General features: G+C 45.5%; 1 protein-coding gene across 4 annotated transcripts in view; it reads left to right on the top strand.

The window, feature by feature from the left end:
- The window catches only part of LOC129851070 (cadherin-4-like), a 450,252-nt gene that overhangs the window by 427,089 nt on the left and 6,103 nt on the right, over positions 1-17,060 (top strand). For 3 of the 4 annotated variants that reach the window (XM_055917262.1, XM_055917261.1, XM_055917258.1), the window contains 8 exons: positions 3,847-3,984; positions 7,419-7,604; positions 7,747-8,000; positions 11,554-11,705; positions 13,410-13,646; positions 15,877-16,110; positions 16,338-16,477; positions 16,669-16,833. In XM_055917262.1, the coding sequence (XP_055773237.1) occupies positions 3,847-3,984; positions 7,419-7,604; positions 7,747-8,000; positions 11,554-11,705; positions 13,410-13,646; positions 15,877-16,110; positions 16,338-16,477; positions 16,669-16,833 (1,506 nt within the window). The remainder of the gene's footprint in view (positions 1-3,846; positions 3,985-7,418; positions 7,605-7,746; positions 8,001-11,553; positions 11,706-13,409; positions 13,647-15,876; positions 16,111-16,337; positions 16,478-16,668; positions 16,834-17,060) is intronic. The other variant, XM_055917259.1, reaches the window with a different exon arrangement.

Here is a 17,060-nt window from a genome sequence, read left to right as displayed (position 1 = left end):
TTTCCAATATACAATCAATCTTGCAGAATGCATGGATAGGCACTTGCTATAGGCAGCATGCATGTTTAGTTTGAAAAAGTCACTGCAAAATATCAAAACATTCTGCCCACACCTCATAGTGTAACGCCTGTCGTCGGAAGGAGTGGACCAAAGTGCAGCGTGAAAAGTGTTCATGATTTTTATTTATCAAAACACTCGAACAAAATAACAAAGTGAAAAAACGAAACAGTTCTGTCAGGTGCAGTAACTAAACAGAAAATAACTACTCACAAAACACAGTTGGGAAAAAAACTGCCTAAGTATGATTCCCAATCAGAGACAACGATAGACAGCTGCCTCTGATTGGGAACCACACTCTGCCAAAAATCAAAGAAATAGAAACCATAGAATGCCCACCCTAATCACACCCTGACCTAACCAAAATAGAGAATAAAAACCTCTCTATGGCCAGGGCATGACACATAGCCATGGGGAGTAGGGGGTGTGGTCAGAACGGTTTGATATTTTGCAGTGAGTTTTTCAAACTAAACAATGTTTTAATTATTTTTTATTCTATTTTCACAAAAGTAGTGCATTGGGCTTCTACTAGTCCTGTATTAGCGGACCGATTTAGCTGTCTGTAGCGTGGGCAAAAAAAAGAAGAAGATGTATGTATTCTTTTCAGAAATGGCACATGCAGATATTTTGTGACATTTATGCAACGGTTATAAATGAGTCCTGGTCCTGAGTGCAGCTGATTGTAACTGGTAGAGTACAATGTGAGGTAGCCTGCTGGGTGTCAGAGCTTCTAAGTGTGAGACAGTTGTACTGTCTTCAGATGGCCTTGGCCCCTGTGTGCCACAACTGGGCTGGGGTGTCTCTGTGCTCTCTGGCCCTGGCTGGAGTGACAGGGCCGTTTCTTTTCACTCCCCCAGGCTACTGCAGCCTCTCTGGGACCTGGCTGGGCACGATGCTGATCTGTGTGGCTGACTCGTGTCGGCTCCAGTTTAGAAAATGTCAGCTCTGCTCTGCCTGATTAGGGCATTGATCGGACACTGTGGTGGAGTGCCTACACACTGTCCCCTTGGTGGAGGAAAGAGGCCTGGCAGGGGACCATGCATGGCTCTGGGCATCTACAGGGGCTTAGGGTTTCTATACGTATCCAGGGGACTGAGTGTCACTCTCTCAACATGAGGAAGTGGTTCAGCACTAGGGGATACTTCTGGAGAAACCTTAGCCATACTCTGTTTGGCATATCTGGTGGCAAATATGTATATGGATGTTTCTTTTGAGGGTTTGTGTGTGACTGCATTTCATGTGTCATGAGTGGATCATATTGGTCAAGGTGTAAATTTGTATTGTATGTCCATGTGACTTTGTGTTTAATACAGTGTATTTAGCAGGAGCTCTGTGCTCCATCTTCCTCAGAGAGCTGCAGTGAATGGGAAGGAGTCTCTCTGGGTTAAATGTGAGTCAGTGGCTGATTGATGGAGATTGTTAGTGACAGGGTAACCACTGTGGTCAGTACCAGACTGACAGGCTGGAACACAAACCACAGAACAAATACGGAAAGTGCTGGTGCAGTGCTCATTCACACTTGTTTTCTCTTTCTCAAATGTTCCGTCTACCCTGTCTAACACACACTGCTCAAACACACACAGCTCAATTACACACCGCTCATTCTCCATTAATGTTTGGCTAGTAAAAATGTTACCTTACATTTCCGTTGTCAATGTCAGTAACGTCCCCATTTGGGTTGGCCATTTTTTTCAACAAAGATTCGAGAACAAACTTGGTTTCTCTCAAACTCCGAACAGTGACCATTGGACAACCATTTTAGTTTTAATTTTATCTTTTTGGTGAAATGCTAGCCATTGAGTTCTGATAGCCTGTAGCCTTTTGCTCTTTCTGCAGTCTCTGGTAAAAAAAAACGGCTTCATTCAGTACCTGTAAAAAGGATCTAATTTTACCTCAGTTTCCAGCGGTGCTCTGTTCTTATGGCCCTAGATGCCTTTCAACACTTCCCATTAAAGTCCAAGGGCTTAGGCCCGTGGGAAAAGCACTGCTGTTGTTCTGCTTGGTGGAAGAAGAAGGCTTATTTCCTTTCAGAGGTGGACTCTTTAATCTAACAGACTTCTGTTCAGCAGATCTATAGGAGTCATTAGAGACCCCTTTTTCTGGCTTGTTGGGGCAACCATACTGACGGGAGGGAGAGGATGTGTGTCGGTGTGCCTTGCGAGTGTGTTTGCATATGTGTGTGCTTAGATCAACTTCTCTCAACTCTCAGGTGATGAACAAAGTGCTGCAGGACAGCATGTCCCATTTTCCCTACAGTGTGAGAGTGCCACCTGCTGTTAGGCTTAACTCACCTTTCCCTGCTCAGAGTCAGGATACCCACTGGACAGCAGCTATCTAGGACTACTGATACCTTGATGTGGCTGAGTCACAGTGAGGCAGTCTGGGGAGAGTGTAAAGGGTCTATTACTGCAGTGCACTATCAGAAAAGATGGTATTGATATTTCATTATGACTGTAATAAAGAGCAGCCCATATTGAGTTTTTATTCATAGAGCTGGTCTAGTTCAGGTTAACATGTGGAGCGAGTCCTAATGACTCTGCAGAACTTTAAATGAGTCTGGGCGAGTTTAAGTGCTTTAAAACGCCTCTCTGGATCACCTGACCTGACTATTAAACACACTGCTCCTTGAGCAGAGAGAGAGAATTGATTTTCCCCCAGCTTTATACTGACGTCCATCAGGGTTCACTAGATGGCCCCATGGGTTCCACCATCAATGCTTCTGGGATTCAGGTCCTGACCCCAGAGCTGTTATAGGCTGTGCTCTCAACAGTGCAGAACTGGCCCAGTGATAGCAGATAGCAGGGCTGCTGAATGGTGGAAGGCTGGACACAGCAGGCTAGGATGGGCTTCCCTCTCCTCTCCTCTTCACATTGACTGACCTGTCCTTGACGTCCAGTCTCCACACCATCACCATAGGGGGTTTAGCCAGATGGATTAATGAGAGGAGCGGTGTCTCTGAGAGGCCTACAGGGGGAGAACAGGGGAGACTGGAGAGCGAGAGAGGGAGACACTATCGCTGCACTGATAGACAGTGAACCTTCAGCACTATGGACAGCCGAAGTGTGTGTGTGTGTGTGTGTGTGTGTGTGTGTGTGTGTGTGTGTGTGTGTGTGTGTGTGTGTGTGTGTGTGTGTGTGTGTGTGTGTGTGTGTGTGTGTGTGTGTGTGTGTGTGTGTGTGTGTGTGTGTGTGTGTGTGTGTGTGTGTGTGTGTGTGTGTGTGTGTGAGTGAGTGACAGAGAATGACAAAATAGAGAGGAGAGAACAATGACTCAGTGTGCTGTGTCTTCTCTACTGTCAGATGTCATGATTGACTGTTCTTTCAATGGCGGTCGGTGCTGTAGCACTGCCTCTAGCTATTCTCTCTAACTGGGCTAAACAATGTCCATTCACTCTCTATAATATTTGCAGCACAGTTGTTCTTCTTAAAGTGCCGGCACCTCCATTAGAATGAGTGATGATCAGAGCTGCTCAGAGAGTTGAAAGCAGGGCTTGTAGGCTGTAATGGATGAGCATTTCACTCTCGCTCATAGCTCCCTCACTTTCTAAGCCTTCACTCTTGTGTGTGTGTGTGTGTATGTGTGTCAGGCTCAGAGCTATTAATGCTGGCAGGGGTGCTGTGTCAGAGCTGCAAATGTGATACTCCTCTTCTATGCTGCAATGATGCAAACTGTTTGTGTGAATATATGCTTTTATGTGAGATGGGGGGGTGTAACAGTGCAGTCACAGCCCCCACATACTCTGAAAGATTATTCATTCATTCACCCACTTGATCTGATGTGTCTTTCCAGAAAGTGTCCCAGTACATCATCATCGTCCAGGCCACGGACATGGAGGGGAACCTGAACTTTGGCCTGTCCAACACGGCCACTGCCCTCATCTCTGTGACCGACATCAACGACAACCCTCCCGAGCTGACCGCCAGGACGGTGAGTCACCTGTCCACCCCAGGATTGACCTCTACTGTAGGGCCACACATTTGTCTTCATGACAGGATAACATCAGCTGATGGATATTCAACAAGGCAGTGCCCCAACTCTGCTGTAGATGCAGTCCATGTGTCTGATGCTATCTTAGAGAACATAAGGTCATGGCTCTTTGACAGGAGGGTAGAGAGCTGTACAGATGAGAAAGACAGAGACATGTGGAGAGATAAACAGTAGGCAAAGAAAAACAGGTCTAAAAATAGGGAGAAGAAAGGGGCCAAAGGGAAAGAGAGAAAGAGGGAGCTACTGAAGTTAAGGGGGAGTGGTACGGAGCAACATGGAGGGACAGAAAGGGAGGGGGGAAAGAGAATGATCATAGGCATTCTATTTGGTGATGGTAGAAGCCCTCGCTCTTCTGGTGACCATGGTTTGCCTGCAGGCGTCTGGCCCCAGTCCCATACACATCCACACTGGAGGCAGCCTGTCTTCCGTATTGTGTGTGTGTGTGTGTTTGTGTGTCAAAAGGGAGGAGTAGTCTGTCTCTCCCTTCGTTGGTTTCTCTTTCTCTCTCTTTCTCCCTCTCTCTCTTCTCTTTCTGTCTGTGTGTCCATCCATCTGCAGAGAGAGGAGTGTGCCAGGCAAGCAGCAGCGTAGTTCCAGCCGGATGCTCTGATAAGAGGCCCCAGCTGTCACAGACTAGCCCACTGAACAACGCCTCGCCTCGGACCACTCTGTCCTGTCTCTGTCACTCCCCTCTCACAGGGGAACACTCAAACTTCCACAGGCACACACACATGCACTGCCTTGCCACACTCCTCTCCACTCCACACGGTCTCTACTCTCTCCACAACAGCCTCTGTCTGCTGTTGTAGGCCCTGGTGTATCAGACATGGTGTTGGGTGGAGAGAGAGTGTTGAGTATCCTCACTGCCTCAGTGTTTAGAACCGCGTGGCATTGCAAGATAGATAACACATTATAATAGCAAACAAACCAGGATGACAAAGAAGGAGAAAGAAACAAACTTTGGCAACATGGTTTAGAACACATGGTTTGGAACACAAGTGTCAAACTGTGTGTTCCAACAGTAACAGATGGATGGGCCTCTGTTGTGGAGGGACAGTGGTTATGTTGGTGTAGACTGCAGAAGACATGAGAGTGAGGAAGAGAAGAGGAGTGGGGACAGGCGAGGACATGTTAGTCATAGAGACAGCTGTCTTACTGTCTTACTGCTGTGTCTGACACACAGACAGCTTTACTCGTGGCACACACATACACAGACAGAAATAAACACACTCCATTTTCCTAGCAGATTCTCTGCTGCTTTGTTTGTCAACCCCTTTTCTTCTCTTCCCACACAGCAAACTCCACTTGGAGCAGTTCAGTAATTATTTGTGTATGACAGACATAGGAAAGAATGTGCATCTCTCAATGGGAGATGGAGAGAAAACATAAGCACACTAATTAAGTAAAATTGCTTGCGGGGGCGTAATCCAAGCAGATATATTGCTTCTCATTTGAAAAAAGACAAATGTTTTATTCATTTCAGAACATGGGCATGAATATGAGTGTGATGTTCGTCATTATGTGAAAAACAAAAAGACAATGGTACTTGCCACAACTCATTAGGCTGCATTCAGCGACTGTATAATCTCTCTCTCCTAGTGTTATGGTGGTGTGATCTAATCAAGTGCATTACACTCAAACTAAACTCTATAATCCTGTCGACATTTTCAATTCACATCCATAATGGTGAGTGTTTGGAGCTGTGGTCTATAGGTTCATATGTTAAAATCTCAGCCAGATAGATTCCAGTATGCCTTGATTTCATGCTATTCCTGGTTTACCTGTAGAACCTCTGTCTAACAGACTAGTTTTACTGAAACGTATTACTGAAGGACAGTTAGTGGCATGATTGTTAGCACAACACTAAGTGTGACTATTAGTGATAGTAGACGTACCACTGCATGTGGCACTTGTGTGACGTGAAAAACAGAAATGAAGTGTGTTTGTGTTGCCAATGCCTAGGGCTCCTTTACCATCACAATGAGGATATAATAACCATTAAAACACATTTAACTGTGCACCATTCTACTCAGAGAGAAGAATTTCAAGAGTTGTTTTTAAGGGCATTTTTATTCACAATTTTTGCTAACATTATTGCCTTTTTGTTCCTGTTGTTGTTTTCAACCAATACTATGCTTCTATTGAGAACATTAAAAGAGCCCATAGATTCATGTTGAGTTGCTGATCCTCTTGTGAGAAAGGGGAAACATAATGCACTACTACTCTCTGAAACAGCAGTGTTCTCATTTTCCAGGCTCAATTCTTATATGATTCAGTTATTCTCAATTCACTCTCCAACTCTGTGGTTAAAAGCAGTTCAGTGGTTGGGGTCTATTCAATTTTGAACTAGATGGATTCCGTTCCAATTCAACCTGAATTGGAGTTTACTAAAGCATTCTGATTTAACTATGCACTTTTATCCTCTTGCCTTTATGAACCCATGTTGGGAGCTCCAGTTCCCTAACTAGTAACCAATGGAGGTTCCCTTTGGGATCTGTTTTTCTCTGGCTGCTTATCAGACATACCACCTGTTACTTTCAATGGTGAGGACATCTACCCAGAGCCCATTATCCAATTAGAAAGGTTTTTAAAACCACATGTCATTCTGCCTCACCCACTCTCTCTCCCAATGTTGTCAGACAAGCTTGGAAAGTTGTTTTCCTGTCTGTGTTGATGCTCGGGATGAAAATGAAATAGAGGAGCCCACACACTACAGATAATGTGCATATTACATTTTTTCTGTGCTTAGCGGCGTGGCAATGCTGCGGGGGACAGGGTGCAAGAAGGAGGAAGAGGGGGAGGGGGGTTTGGATGCAGCCACAGCGCCACGATGAAGTCATTAGATGGAACAGCAGCTGCCAGTCACACACCATAAACCAGTTAACGCATCACAAGAGGAAACACAGATTATTGTCTGACAATGACAGCTGTGTGTGTGTACAGTATGTGTTGTGTGTTTGTGTTTCCTGATTAATAAAGAGACTGCTGCAAAATGTAACTTTGCGATGTTAGTTGGACTAGATTCCTGTACAGTAGGTTTTTGTGTATGCTGTTTCTGCTGAGTTTCCTCTATCATTTAGTGAGACTGAATAGTTTTAGATTGGAATATAATGAAGATCGTTACCCAAAGATGGTCCATGCAATCTATTTAATTGCATTACTTATTTAACTGCTTAATTGGTAAATGCGCAGAATTAAATGTAAATGTATAAACACTTGTTCGAAATCCATTGGTTTAAATAAATATTTCCACACAGACATTCAGCAGTATAAGGAACGGAATGGCTATAATGAAAACAGTGTGTCTATTATCCAAATTCTTACAAATATCTCACTTACTCCCTCCCTCCCTCACACCCTCTCTCTGTCTGTAGTTTTCAGGGGAGGTCCCAGAGAACAGTGTGAATGTGGTGGTGGCCAACCTGACAGTGATTGACAGGGATCAGCCCCACAGCCATAACTGGGCTGCCCAGTACCGCATCGCCAGCGGAGACCCCCAGGGTCACTTTCTCATCCGCACCAACCCTGTCAACAACGACGGCATGGTCACTGTGGTCAAGGTAGGGGACTCATTTACTGTTTTACATAAACAACTCCAAGTGCTTTGGTTCCATATTGATATGGGTGCATTTGAGTTGTTATTTAACTTTGCCTTCTCTCCCTCTCCCTCCCTACATATCTTTCTCCCCCACCCTCCTCCAGCCGGTGGACTATGAGCAGAACAGGGCCTTCATGCTGACTGTGATAGTCTCTAACAAGGCCCCCCTGGCCAGTGGGATCCAGTCTTCTCTCCAGTCTTCAGCGGGGGTCACCATCTCCGTACAGGACGTCAACGAATCCCCTGTCTTCCCCACCAACCCCAAGTCCATCCGTTTTGAGGAGGGTGTCCCTGCAGGCACCACACTCACCGTGTTTGCTGCCCAAGACCCTGACCTCTTCATCCAGCAAACTGTCAGGTACTGAATGTTCACTGTTTTAGAATAGATGCTGATGGTATTTTGCATGGATTTGCTCTCTCGTGAGGCTGAAACACTGCAATCCCTAACTGAACCGCTCCCAAAACCAAGGTCCAATAAATTCCTGTTGCCTAGCGACAAGAGAAAAGGTTCAATCGTAATGAGCTGGACTGTGTGTCCAGCCACACTTTCTTTCTCTACCCCTGTTTCTCTCCATCTCTCTCCTCATCGATCCCTCTATTGCTTGCATCCGGGGCCATATTCCCTGAGTGGGGTGGCATGGTGCTGTCTCTAAATCGACCCAGTGGGCCTCCCTGGAGAGAACTCCCACATACTCACCGGGTCAAAGGTCACTGAGCAACTCTAGCCACTCCATCCCCAGATTCAGCACCAATCAATTCCACTCTAAATTCAGCCTAACACCCGTACACAAAGGCAATCTGGAAATGTTAGAGAATTGATGCGGTGCAGGCAAACAAATAAACTCTAAAAACACCAGTTCTTCTCATAAATGGAGACCTTACTCTTTCACTGTTATTTTGTCTTCTGAGAGCCACAAAACTCCTCTTCTTCTCTCGCCTCCCTCTCTCTCTAACTCAAACCTTTCTCAGTCTCTTTCTTTCTCTTTTATTGATGAGAAGTCAGCGCTTCCGTCTTCTCCAGAGATGTTGTGGCAGCAGACAGGCAGTTCATGTTTGGACTCCACTGGCTGATTCACTTAAGTGACCTTGCCCGACAGATGACATGAGGATCTACAGTGTGTGCGCACCAGAAGAGACTCCTCTCCCTTTCTCCTGCCCCATGCCTCCTCCTCCCTTCGTTCTCACTCATCTAGAGGGGAAGGAAGAGGAGAGGAGAAGAAAGAGTTGGACAGGGTCTGATTTGCCAGCTGATTTCACTTTCAGACTGAAGGGAAGTGGTGGCATGCGTGGATGGATCATAGATCTTCCCCACCAGCTGTGTGTCCTTCTCCCTGTGCCAGCCTCTGCCAGCTGGGTGTCAGAGAGAGGCTTGAGTGCCCCTGGGGTGCCACCGTGGCATGGGAAGAGATGACAGGGCCTCTCATGCCAACTAGAGACCTCTGTTTCACCTGTCAAGGGACACCAAATCCAAACTGACATCCAAGTCTGTTGGCATGACTCTCTCTAACTCTCAAGTTCCTGTTATTTTGCCTTCTATTCTGTTGTTGATATCCCCATGAAGGAACACCAAATCAAAACATTGATATGTATCTATCTGTCTTTACCTCCCTCCATCCCTTGGAGTGCAGGATTTCCATGGTTGCAGGAGTCTAAATGTGGCAGAGTGTGTTTCATTAGCGGGAGATAGATTTAGCTGCCTAGCTGCCATAATCTCCCACACATCTCGTTGGCACTCGCTAACCTGTGTCATCCTCCAGCGTGTTCTCTAATTAGACTCATCATAATCATCAGCAGCAGCAGCATCAAACTTCCTCCCACCAGGCACCTGATCTCTCTATACCTCTGTCTCCATATTTGCACTATATATACAAAGTATGTGGACACTCCATCAAATTAGTGGATTCGGCTATTTCAGCCACACCTGTTGCTGACAGGTGTATAAAACTGAGCACACAGCCATGCAATCTCCATAGACAAACATTGGCAGTAGAATGGCCTTACTGAAAAGCTCAGTGACTTTCAACGTGGCACTGTCATACTGTAGGATGCTACCAAATTCCTGCCCTGCTAGAGCTGCCCCGGTCAACTGTAAATGCTGTTATTGTGAAGTGGAAATGTCTACGAGCAACAACGGCTTAGCCACGAAATGAGAGGCCACAGAAGCTCATAGAACGGGACCCCCAAGTGCTGAAGTGTAAAAATCGTCTGTCCTTGGTTGCGACACTTACTACCGAGTTCCAAACTGCCTCTGGAAGCAATGTCAACACAAAAACTGTTACTCGGGAGCTTCATGAAATGGGTTTCCATGGTTGAGCAGCCACACACAAGCCTAAGATCACCATGGGCAATGCCAAACATCGGCTGGAGTGGTTTAAAGCTCACCACCATTGGAATCTGGAGCAGTGGAAACACGTTGTCTGTACTGATGAATCACGCTTCACCATCTGGCAGTCAGACGGACGAATCTGGGTTTGGCGGATGCCAGGAGAACGCTACCTGCCCGAATGCATAGTGACAACTGTAAAGTTTGGTGGATGAGGCATAATGGTCTGGGGCTATATTTCATGGTTCGGGCTAGGCCCCTTATTTCCAGTGAAAGGAAATCTTAACGCTAGAGCATTCAATTACATTCTAGACGATTGTGCGTCCAACTTTGTGGCAATAGTTTGAAGAAGGCCATTTCCTGTTTCATCATGACAATTGCCACAATCACAAAGCTAGGTCCATACAGAAATGGTTTGTCGAGATCGGTGTGGAAGAACTTGACTGGCCTGCACACAGCCCTGACCTCAACCCCATCGAACACCTTTGGGATGAATTGGAACACCGACTGCGAGCCAGGCCTAATCACCCAACATCAGTGCTCGTCCTCAGTAATGCTCTTGTGGCTGAATGGAAGCAAGTCCCCGCAGCAATGTTTCAACATCTAGTGGAAAGGCTATTATAGCAGCAAAGAGGAGACTCCATTTAATGCTCATGCTTTTGGAATGAGCTGTCCGACGAGCGTCTGTCCACATACTTTTTGTCATGTAGTGTATCTTTCCATCTCTCCACACTGTGACAAATGCCTTTTAACGGAATAATCACATTGATTTACATTGATTTATGGAGACAAATATAGACCTATACTTTTGAATTCATGTGGCAGTGTTACCTGCATGAAAGAAAGGTCCTGTATCTCTAATTAATATCTCCACTTACATAGTCATTAGTTTGTGCAAATTGCTCTTCATTTGTTGTTAGCTGTCAACTTTGCCTGGCAAAACCAAGCTGCAAGAATACCGTACTGCTTCCTGATGACGCAATCTCAATCGCACTCCACACCTCCCTTTCTCACATGGACAAAGGAACACCTATGTGAGAATCCTGTTCATAGACTACAGCTCAGTGTTCAACACCATAGTGCCCACAAAACGCATCACTAAGCTAAGGACTCTGGGAATTAACACCTCCCTCTGCAACTGGATCCTGGACTTCCTGACGGGCCACCACTAGGTGGTAAGAGTAGGCAACAACACGTCTGCCACGCTGATCCTTAACACTGGGGCTCCTCAGGGGTGTGTACTTAGTCCCCTCCTGTATTCCCTGTTCACCCACGACTGCGTGGCCTAACACGACTCCAACATCATCATTAAGTTTGCTGACGACACAACAGCGGTATGTCTGATCACCGACAAGGATGAGAAATAGAGGCCTATAGAGAGGAGGTCAGAGAACTGGCAGTGTGGTGCCAGGACAACAACCTCTCCCTCAATGTGAGCAAGACAAAGGAGCTGATCGTGGACTACAGGAAAAGTTAAGATTAGATACAGGGTATTCACCAATTCTACTTCTATTTGTACTGAAGGATATATTAAGCCATTAACACTATGGGATTAGATATGTTGTAAAAGTTTCTACTGTGTCTGCAGGTACTCCAAGCTGTCTGACCCCGCTAACTGGCTGAGGATCAACAGGACCAATGGTCAGATCACCACCATGGCTGTGCTGGACAGGGAGTCTATGTACGTCAGGAACAACATCTATGAGGCCACCTTCCTGGCTGCCGACAATGGTAAGTCTGGTAAGTGAATGTGTGTGCATGTGGTAATTCTGTGTGTGTGTGTGTGTGTGTGTGTGTGTGTGTGTGTGTGTGTGTGTGTGTGTGTGTGTGTGTGTGTGTGTGTGTGTGTGTGTGTGTGTGTGTGTGTGTGTGTGTGTGTGTGTGTGTGTGTGTGTGTGTCTGTCCTCATGTGTGTACGTGTGCATGCGTACTGCATCAGTGTGTATGTTGCCTGCTAAATGCATCCATTGTGTACTGTGGAGAGGAGTGAAATATCTGTCTAAATGTGCCACAGGTGAGTGCTGTCGAAGCTGCTATAGCGATCGGTGAAGTACTCTAAAACCAATCGCCCCATTACAAATAGAGGTGCTTACTCTCTGTGTTTGAGAGAGAGGGCACAGGTGGTGTTGTACCACAGAGATATTAAGGATTGGTTTGCGGGAATGAGGTGTGCTGCCCTCGAGTGCACAGAATTTAGGCAAGCAAGCTGTTGATTGCCTATTGATTCCAGACACCAGTCTACATGGGGATATATTCTACTTTAATTGAATTTTGCTTTTATTCATTCTGCTCCACTAAGGAAGGAGCTCAACAAAGCACCGAACCAATCACAACAGACAAGCAGTCAACGGTGTGCTCTGCTGTGCTGAGGCAATAGACCTTTACATAAAGTACCTGTAGCTCATGCAAAGCGTTACTTTGTAATAGAAAACAGAGATGGATCTCCTCAGTGTGATGAGCTTGGGTGAACTCCATTCATGCAGACAGTGCAGCATCAGTTACTTAGCAGAAATTATAAACTGGGTGGTTCGAGCCCTGAATGCTGATTGGCTGACAGCCGTGGTATATCAGACCGTATACCACATTTATTTTACTGCTGTAATTACGTTGGTAAACAGTTTATAATAGCAATAAGGCACTTCAGGTGTTTGTGATATATGGTCAATATACCACGGCTAAGGGCTGTTCTTAGGCACGACGCAACGCGGGGCTTATTGCTTAAATACTCCATGATAGTCAGTTGGCTATACAAAGTTATAGTAGTCTGTTTCTCATAGACTGTAGGTTAGGGAGTGTTTGTTGTCATAGGATATTGTAGGTTAGGTTGTGTTTGTTGTCACAGTATATTGTAGATTATGGTGTGCTTGTTGTCATAGTATATTGTAGGTTAGGGTCTGTTTCACCTCAGTGCATTTTAACAACAGCCCCTGTGTAAGGGGAATTTCTGGTGCTTTCCAGTAGAGTCGTTTCATGTATCCTCTGAGAGTGCTGAGCTCCAGACTCACGCAGGGTGAAATATTTATGTGCGGTTTCATTTGTTATGGCTGTCATCACTGGGAGCTTTTAGAACAAATGCATGCTGTATTCTTCCATCACTCTCAAACCCTCTCTCAATATTCTCTCAGCTCCCTCATTTTTCTCTTTCTCTGTTTCTTCCTCATCTCCCCTCCTTCTGTCCCTTTGCTCTCTTCTATTTTCATTCTATATCTCCACTCCAAATTAAATTCAATTGACGTCAAATGATTTTTAGACACTGTATAACATACGGCAGCGGGAAGATGTTTTGGGGTGGGCACCCCTACTTCCTGCGGCTGTGCTGTGTATATGCATGAAGTTTCTATCGTCATCAAATGTATTGTTTGTCTCTCTCTTCCTTTCTCCCCTTCTTCCTTCTCTTCCTTATCTCCCCCCCCCTCTCTCTCTCCCCTCGCACCCCCCTGTCAGGTTCTCCCCCGGCCAGTGGAACAGGTACTCTGCAGATCCATCTGATAGATGTGAATGATAATGCTCCGGTGATGATGCCCAAGGAGGCCCAGTTGTGTGAACGCGCCAATCCCCGCTCCAAGGTCAACATCACAGCCTCTGATGCCGACGCTGACCCCCATGTGGGACCCTTTGTGTTCGAGCTGCCCTCCTACCCCTCCAGCGTCCGACGCAACTGGACCATCTCCCGGATCAGCGGTAAGACATGGGATCTCCGCTAGAGGTGTAGTGTGTCATAGTTCAAATTCTGTAGTCCAACATCTCTACTTGCAATTATGTTAGCACAGCTGAAAACTGTTGTTCTGATTAAATAAGAAATAAAACGGGTCTTTTTTAAACTAGTAGAATATCTGGAGCATCAGCCTTTGTGGGTTCGATTACAGGCTCAAAATGGCCAGAAACAAATAACTTTCTTCTGAAACTCGTCAGTCTATTCTTGTTCTGAGAAATGAAGGCTATTCCATGCAAGAAATTGCCAAGAAACTGCAGATCTCGTACAACGCTGTGTACTACTCCCTTCGCAGAACAGCGCAAACTGGCACTAACCAGAATAGAAAGAGGAGTGGGAGGCCCCGGTGCACAACTGAGCAAGAAGACAAGTACATTAGTGTCTAGTTTGAGAAACAGACGCCTCACAAGTTCTCAACTGGCAGCTTCATTAAATAGTACCCGCAAAAACACCAGTCTCAACGTCAACAGTGAAGAGGCGACTCCGGGATGCTGGCCTTCTAGGCAGAGTTCCTATGTCTGTGTTCTTTTTCCCCATCTTAATCTTTTCTTTTTATTGGCCAGTCTGAGATAGGGCTTTTTCTTTGTAACTCTGTCTAGAAGGCCAGCATCCCGGAAGTCGCCTCTTCACTGTTGATGTTGAGACTGGTGTTTTGCGGGTACTATTTAATGAAGCTAGAAGAAAAAGAAACGCACACCTATTTAGGCGAGGTGCTGGCAAGCGGAGTAGAAAACTTGAAAACAAAGGAGAGCCGCACACTCGCACACTCGCGGCTCTCCTTTGTTTTCAAACTATTTAATGAAGCTGCCTGTCTTCATTTCTCAGAACAAGAAACGTCTGACGACTTTCAGAAGAAAGTCCTGTTTCTGGCCATTTTGAGCCTGTAATCGAACCCACAAATGCTGATGCTCCAGATACTCAACTAGTCTAAAGAAGACCAGTTTCATTGCTTCTTTAATCAGAACAACAGTTTTCAGCTGTGCTAACATAATTACAAAAGGGTTTTCTAATGATCAATTAGCCTTTTAAAAGTATAAACTTGGATTAACTAACACAACATGCTATTGGTACACAGGAGTGATGGTTGCTGATAATGGGCCTCTGTACGACTATGTAGATATTCCATAAAAAAATCTGGCCTTTCCAGCTACAATAGTCATTCACAACATTAACAATGTCTACACTGTATTTCTGATCAATTTTATATTATTTTAATGGACAAAAAAATTAGCTTTTCTTTCAAAAACAAGGACATTTCTAAGTGACACCAAACTTTGAACGGTAGTGTATATTTTTTTACCTTTATTTAACTAGGCAAGTCAGTTAAGAACAAATCCTTGTTTACAATGACAGCCTACACCGGCCAAACCCGGACGACGCTGGGCTAATTGTGCGCCGCCCTTTGGGACTCCCAATCAAGGCTTGTTGTGATACAGCCTGAAATCGAACCAGGGTGTCTGTAGTGACGCCTCTAGCACTGAGATGCAGTGCCTTAGACCTATGTGCCACTCGGGAGCCCCACCATATGTGGTTGATGAATGCACTAACTGTAAGTCACTCTCGAAAAGAGCATCTGCTAAATGACTGAAATGTTAAAATTTAAATGCTGTTGATTTATATTGTTTAAATCTTGTCTGATGTGTGTGTGGATGCTGGCTCCCTGTGTGTTTGCTTCTGTGTGACAGATGACATGGTGTGGTCTCAGGCTGATGGCCTGTGGTATAAAGGAGCTCTTATATGTCACTATTCTCCTAGAGAGTAAATGGCTCTGTCTCATGTTGACGTATGACTTGTGTGCTTTGTGACAGATCACATCCATTCATCTCCCTGCCCTGATAGACAAGATGTCATCTGTACATGTTGATGTAAACACCGTTGGAAGTATTTAGTTGGAAATATACTGTTGTTTTAGTTGGAAATATACTGTTGTTTTAGATGGAAATATACTGTTGTTTTAGTTGGAAATATGATTGGAGATATTGTGCTGCAGATGATTGCCTGCCTCCATGTCTATTTTGCTACAGTGACTACCTGTGTATTATTCTGTATGTATTTGCATGTACTGTATCTCTGCCAGTACTGCTCACATGGCCACAGATGACTACAGTAAAACTCTGGAGTGTTCAACTGTTTATTTCTACACCACTGCTATATGCTTCTAGCAGTGACTGGACATTGTGTCTGTGTGACTATGTGCAGGTGACTATGCCCAGTTGAGACTGAGGATTCCCTACCTGGATGCAGAGGTGTATGATGTTCCCATCATCGTGTCGGACTCCGGTAACCCGCCCCTCTCTAACAGGTCCATTATAAAGGTCAAGGTGTGTCCGTGTGATGACAACGGAGACTGTACTACCACCGGAGCTGTGGCTGCCTCCGGACTGGGGACCGGAGCCATCATAGCCATACTCATCTGTATCATCATACTGCTTAGTGAGTATAATACACACTTATAAACACACACGCACACACGCACACGCACACGCACACCTGTGCTGTAGGAGTCATTGTCTGTATAAACATACTACTAGGTACTGTATATCATGTACATTACATGTACATTACACACACCACCTCTGATATATCCCTGTTCACTCCTCTGTCTGGGGTGTTGTGTAACTCCTGGTGTGTTATATTGTGGTGTGTGTTGTATGTTGCAGTCCTGGTGCTAGTGTTTGTGATGTGGATGAAGCGCAGGGAGAAGGAGCGTCAGGCCAAGCCCCTGCTGATCGACCCAGAGGACGACGTCAGAGACAACATTCTGAAGTATGACGAGGAGGGAGGAGGAGAGGAGGACCAGGTCAGTGTTATACACATTACACATGCACAAGGCTTCATCTAACAACACAGCCATAGAGATGATGGCGGTGATGGCGACGACGACAACAATGATGATGAAGATGGCATATTTAATAACTGTGATTGCACTCAGACACTTCCTCAGCCATTCTTACAGTCCCACTGAGTCTCCTTCCTTGCTCTGTGTTGCAGGACTATGACTTGAGCCAGCTGCAGCAGCCTGAGTCTGTGGAGCACATAATCAGTAAACCAGTGGGGGTGCGCAGGGTGGACGAGAGGCCCATCATCGATGAGTCCCAGTACCCCGTCAGACCCAGCCTGCCCCACCCTGGAGACATCGGAGACTTCATAAACGACGTACGTTAACTATTAAACATCAGAAGTAATTTATCTCAAAATACTATATAAGTACATTTAAGTCATTTACATTTAAGTCATTTAGCAGACGCTCTTATCCAGAGCGACTTACAAATTGGTGCGTTCACCTTATGATATCCAGTGGAACAGCCACTTTACAATAGTGCATCTAAATCTTTTAAGGGGGGGGGGGTTAGAAGGATTACTTTATCCTATCCTAGGTATTC

Source organism: Salvelinus fontinalis, chromosome 3 (genome assembly GCF_029448725.1).
Source record: "Salvelinus fontinalis isolate EN_2023a chromosome 3, ASM2944872v1, whole genome shotgun sequence".
Classification (NCBI taxonomy): domain Eukaryota; kingdom Metazoa; phylum Chordata; class Actinopteri; order Salmoniformes; family Salmonidae; genus Salvelinus; species Salvelinus fontinalis.
The sequence above is the reverse complement of the archived record's forward strand: the minus strand, read 5'-3'. Positions and strand labels throughout refer to the sequence as shown.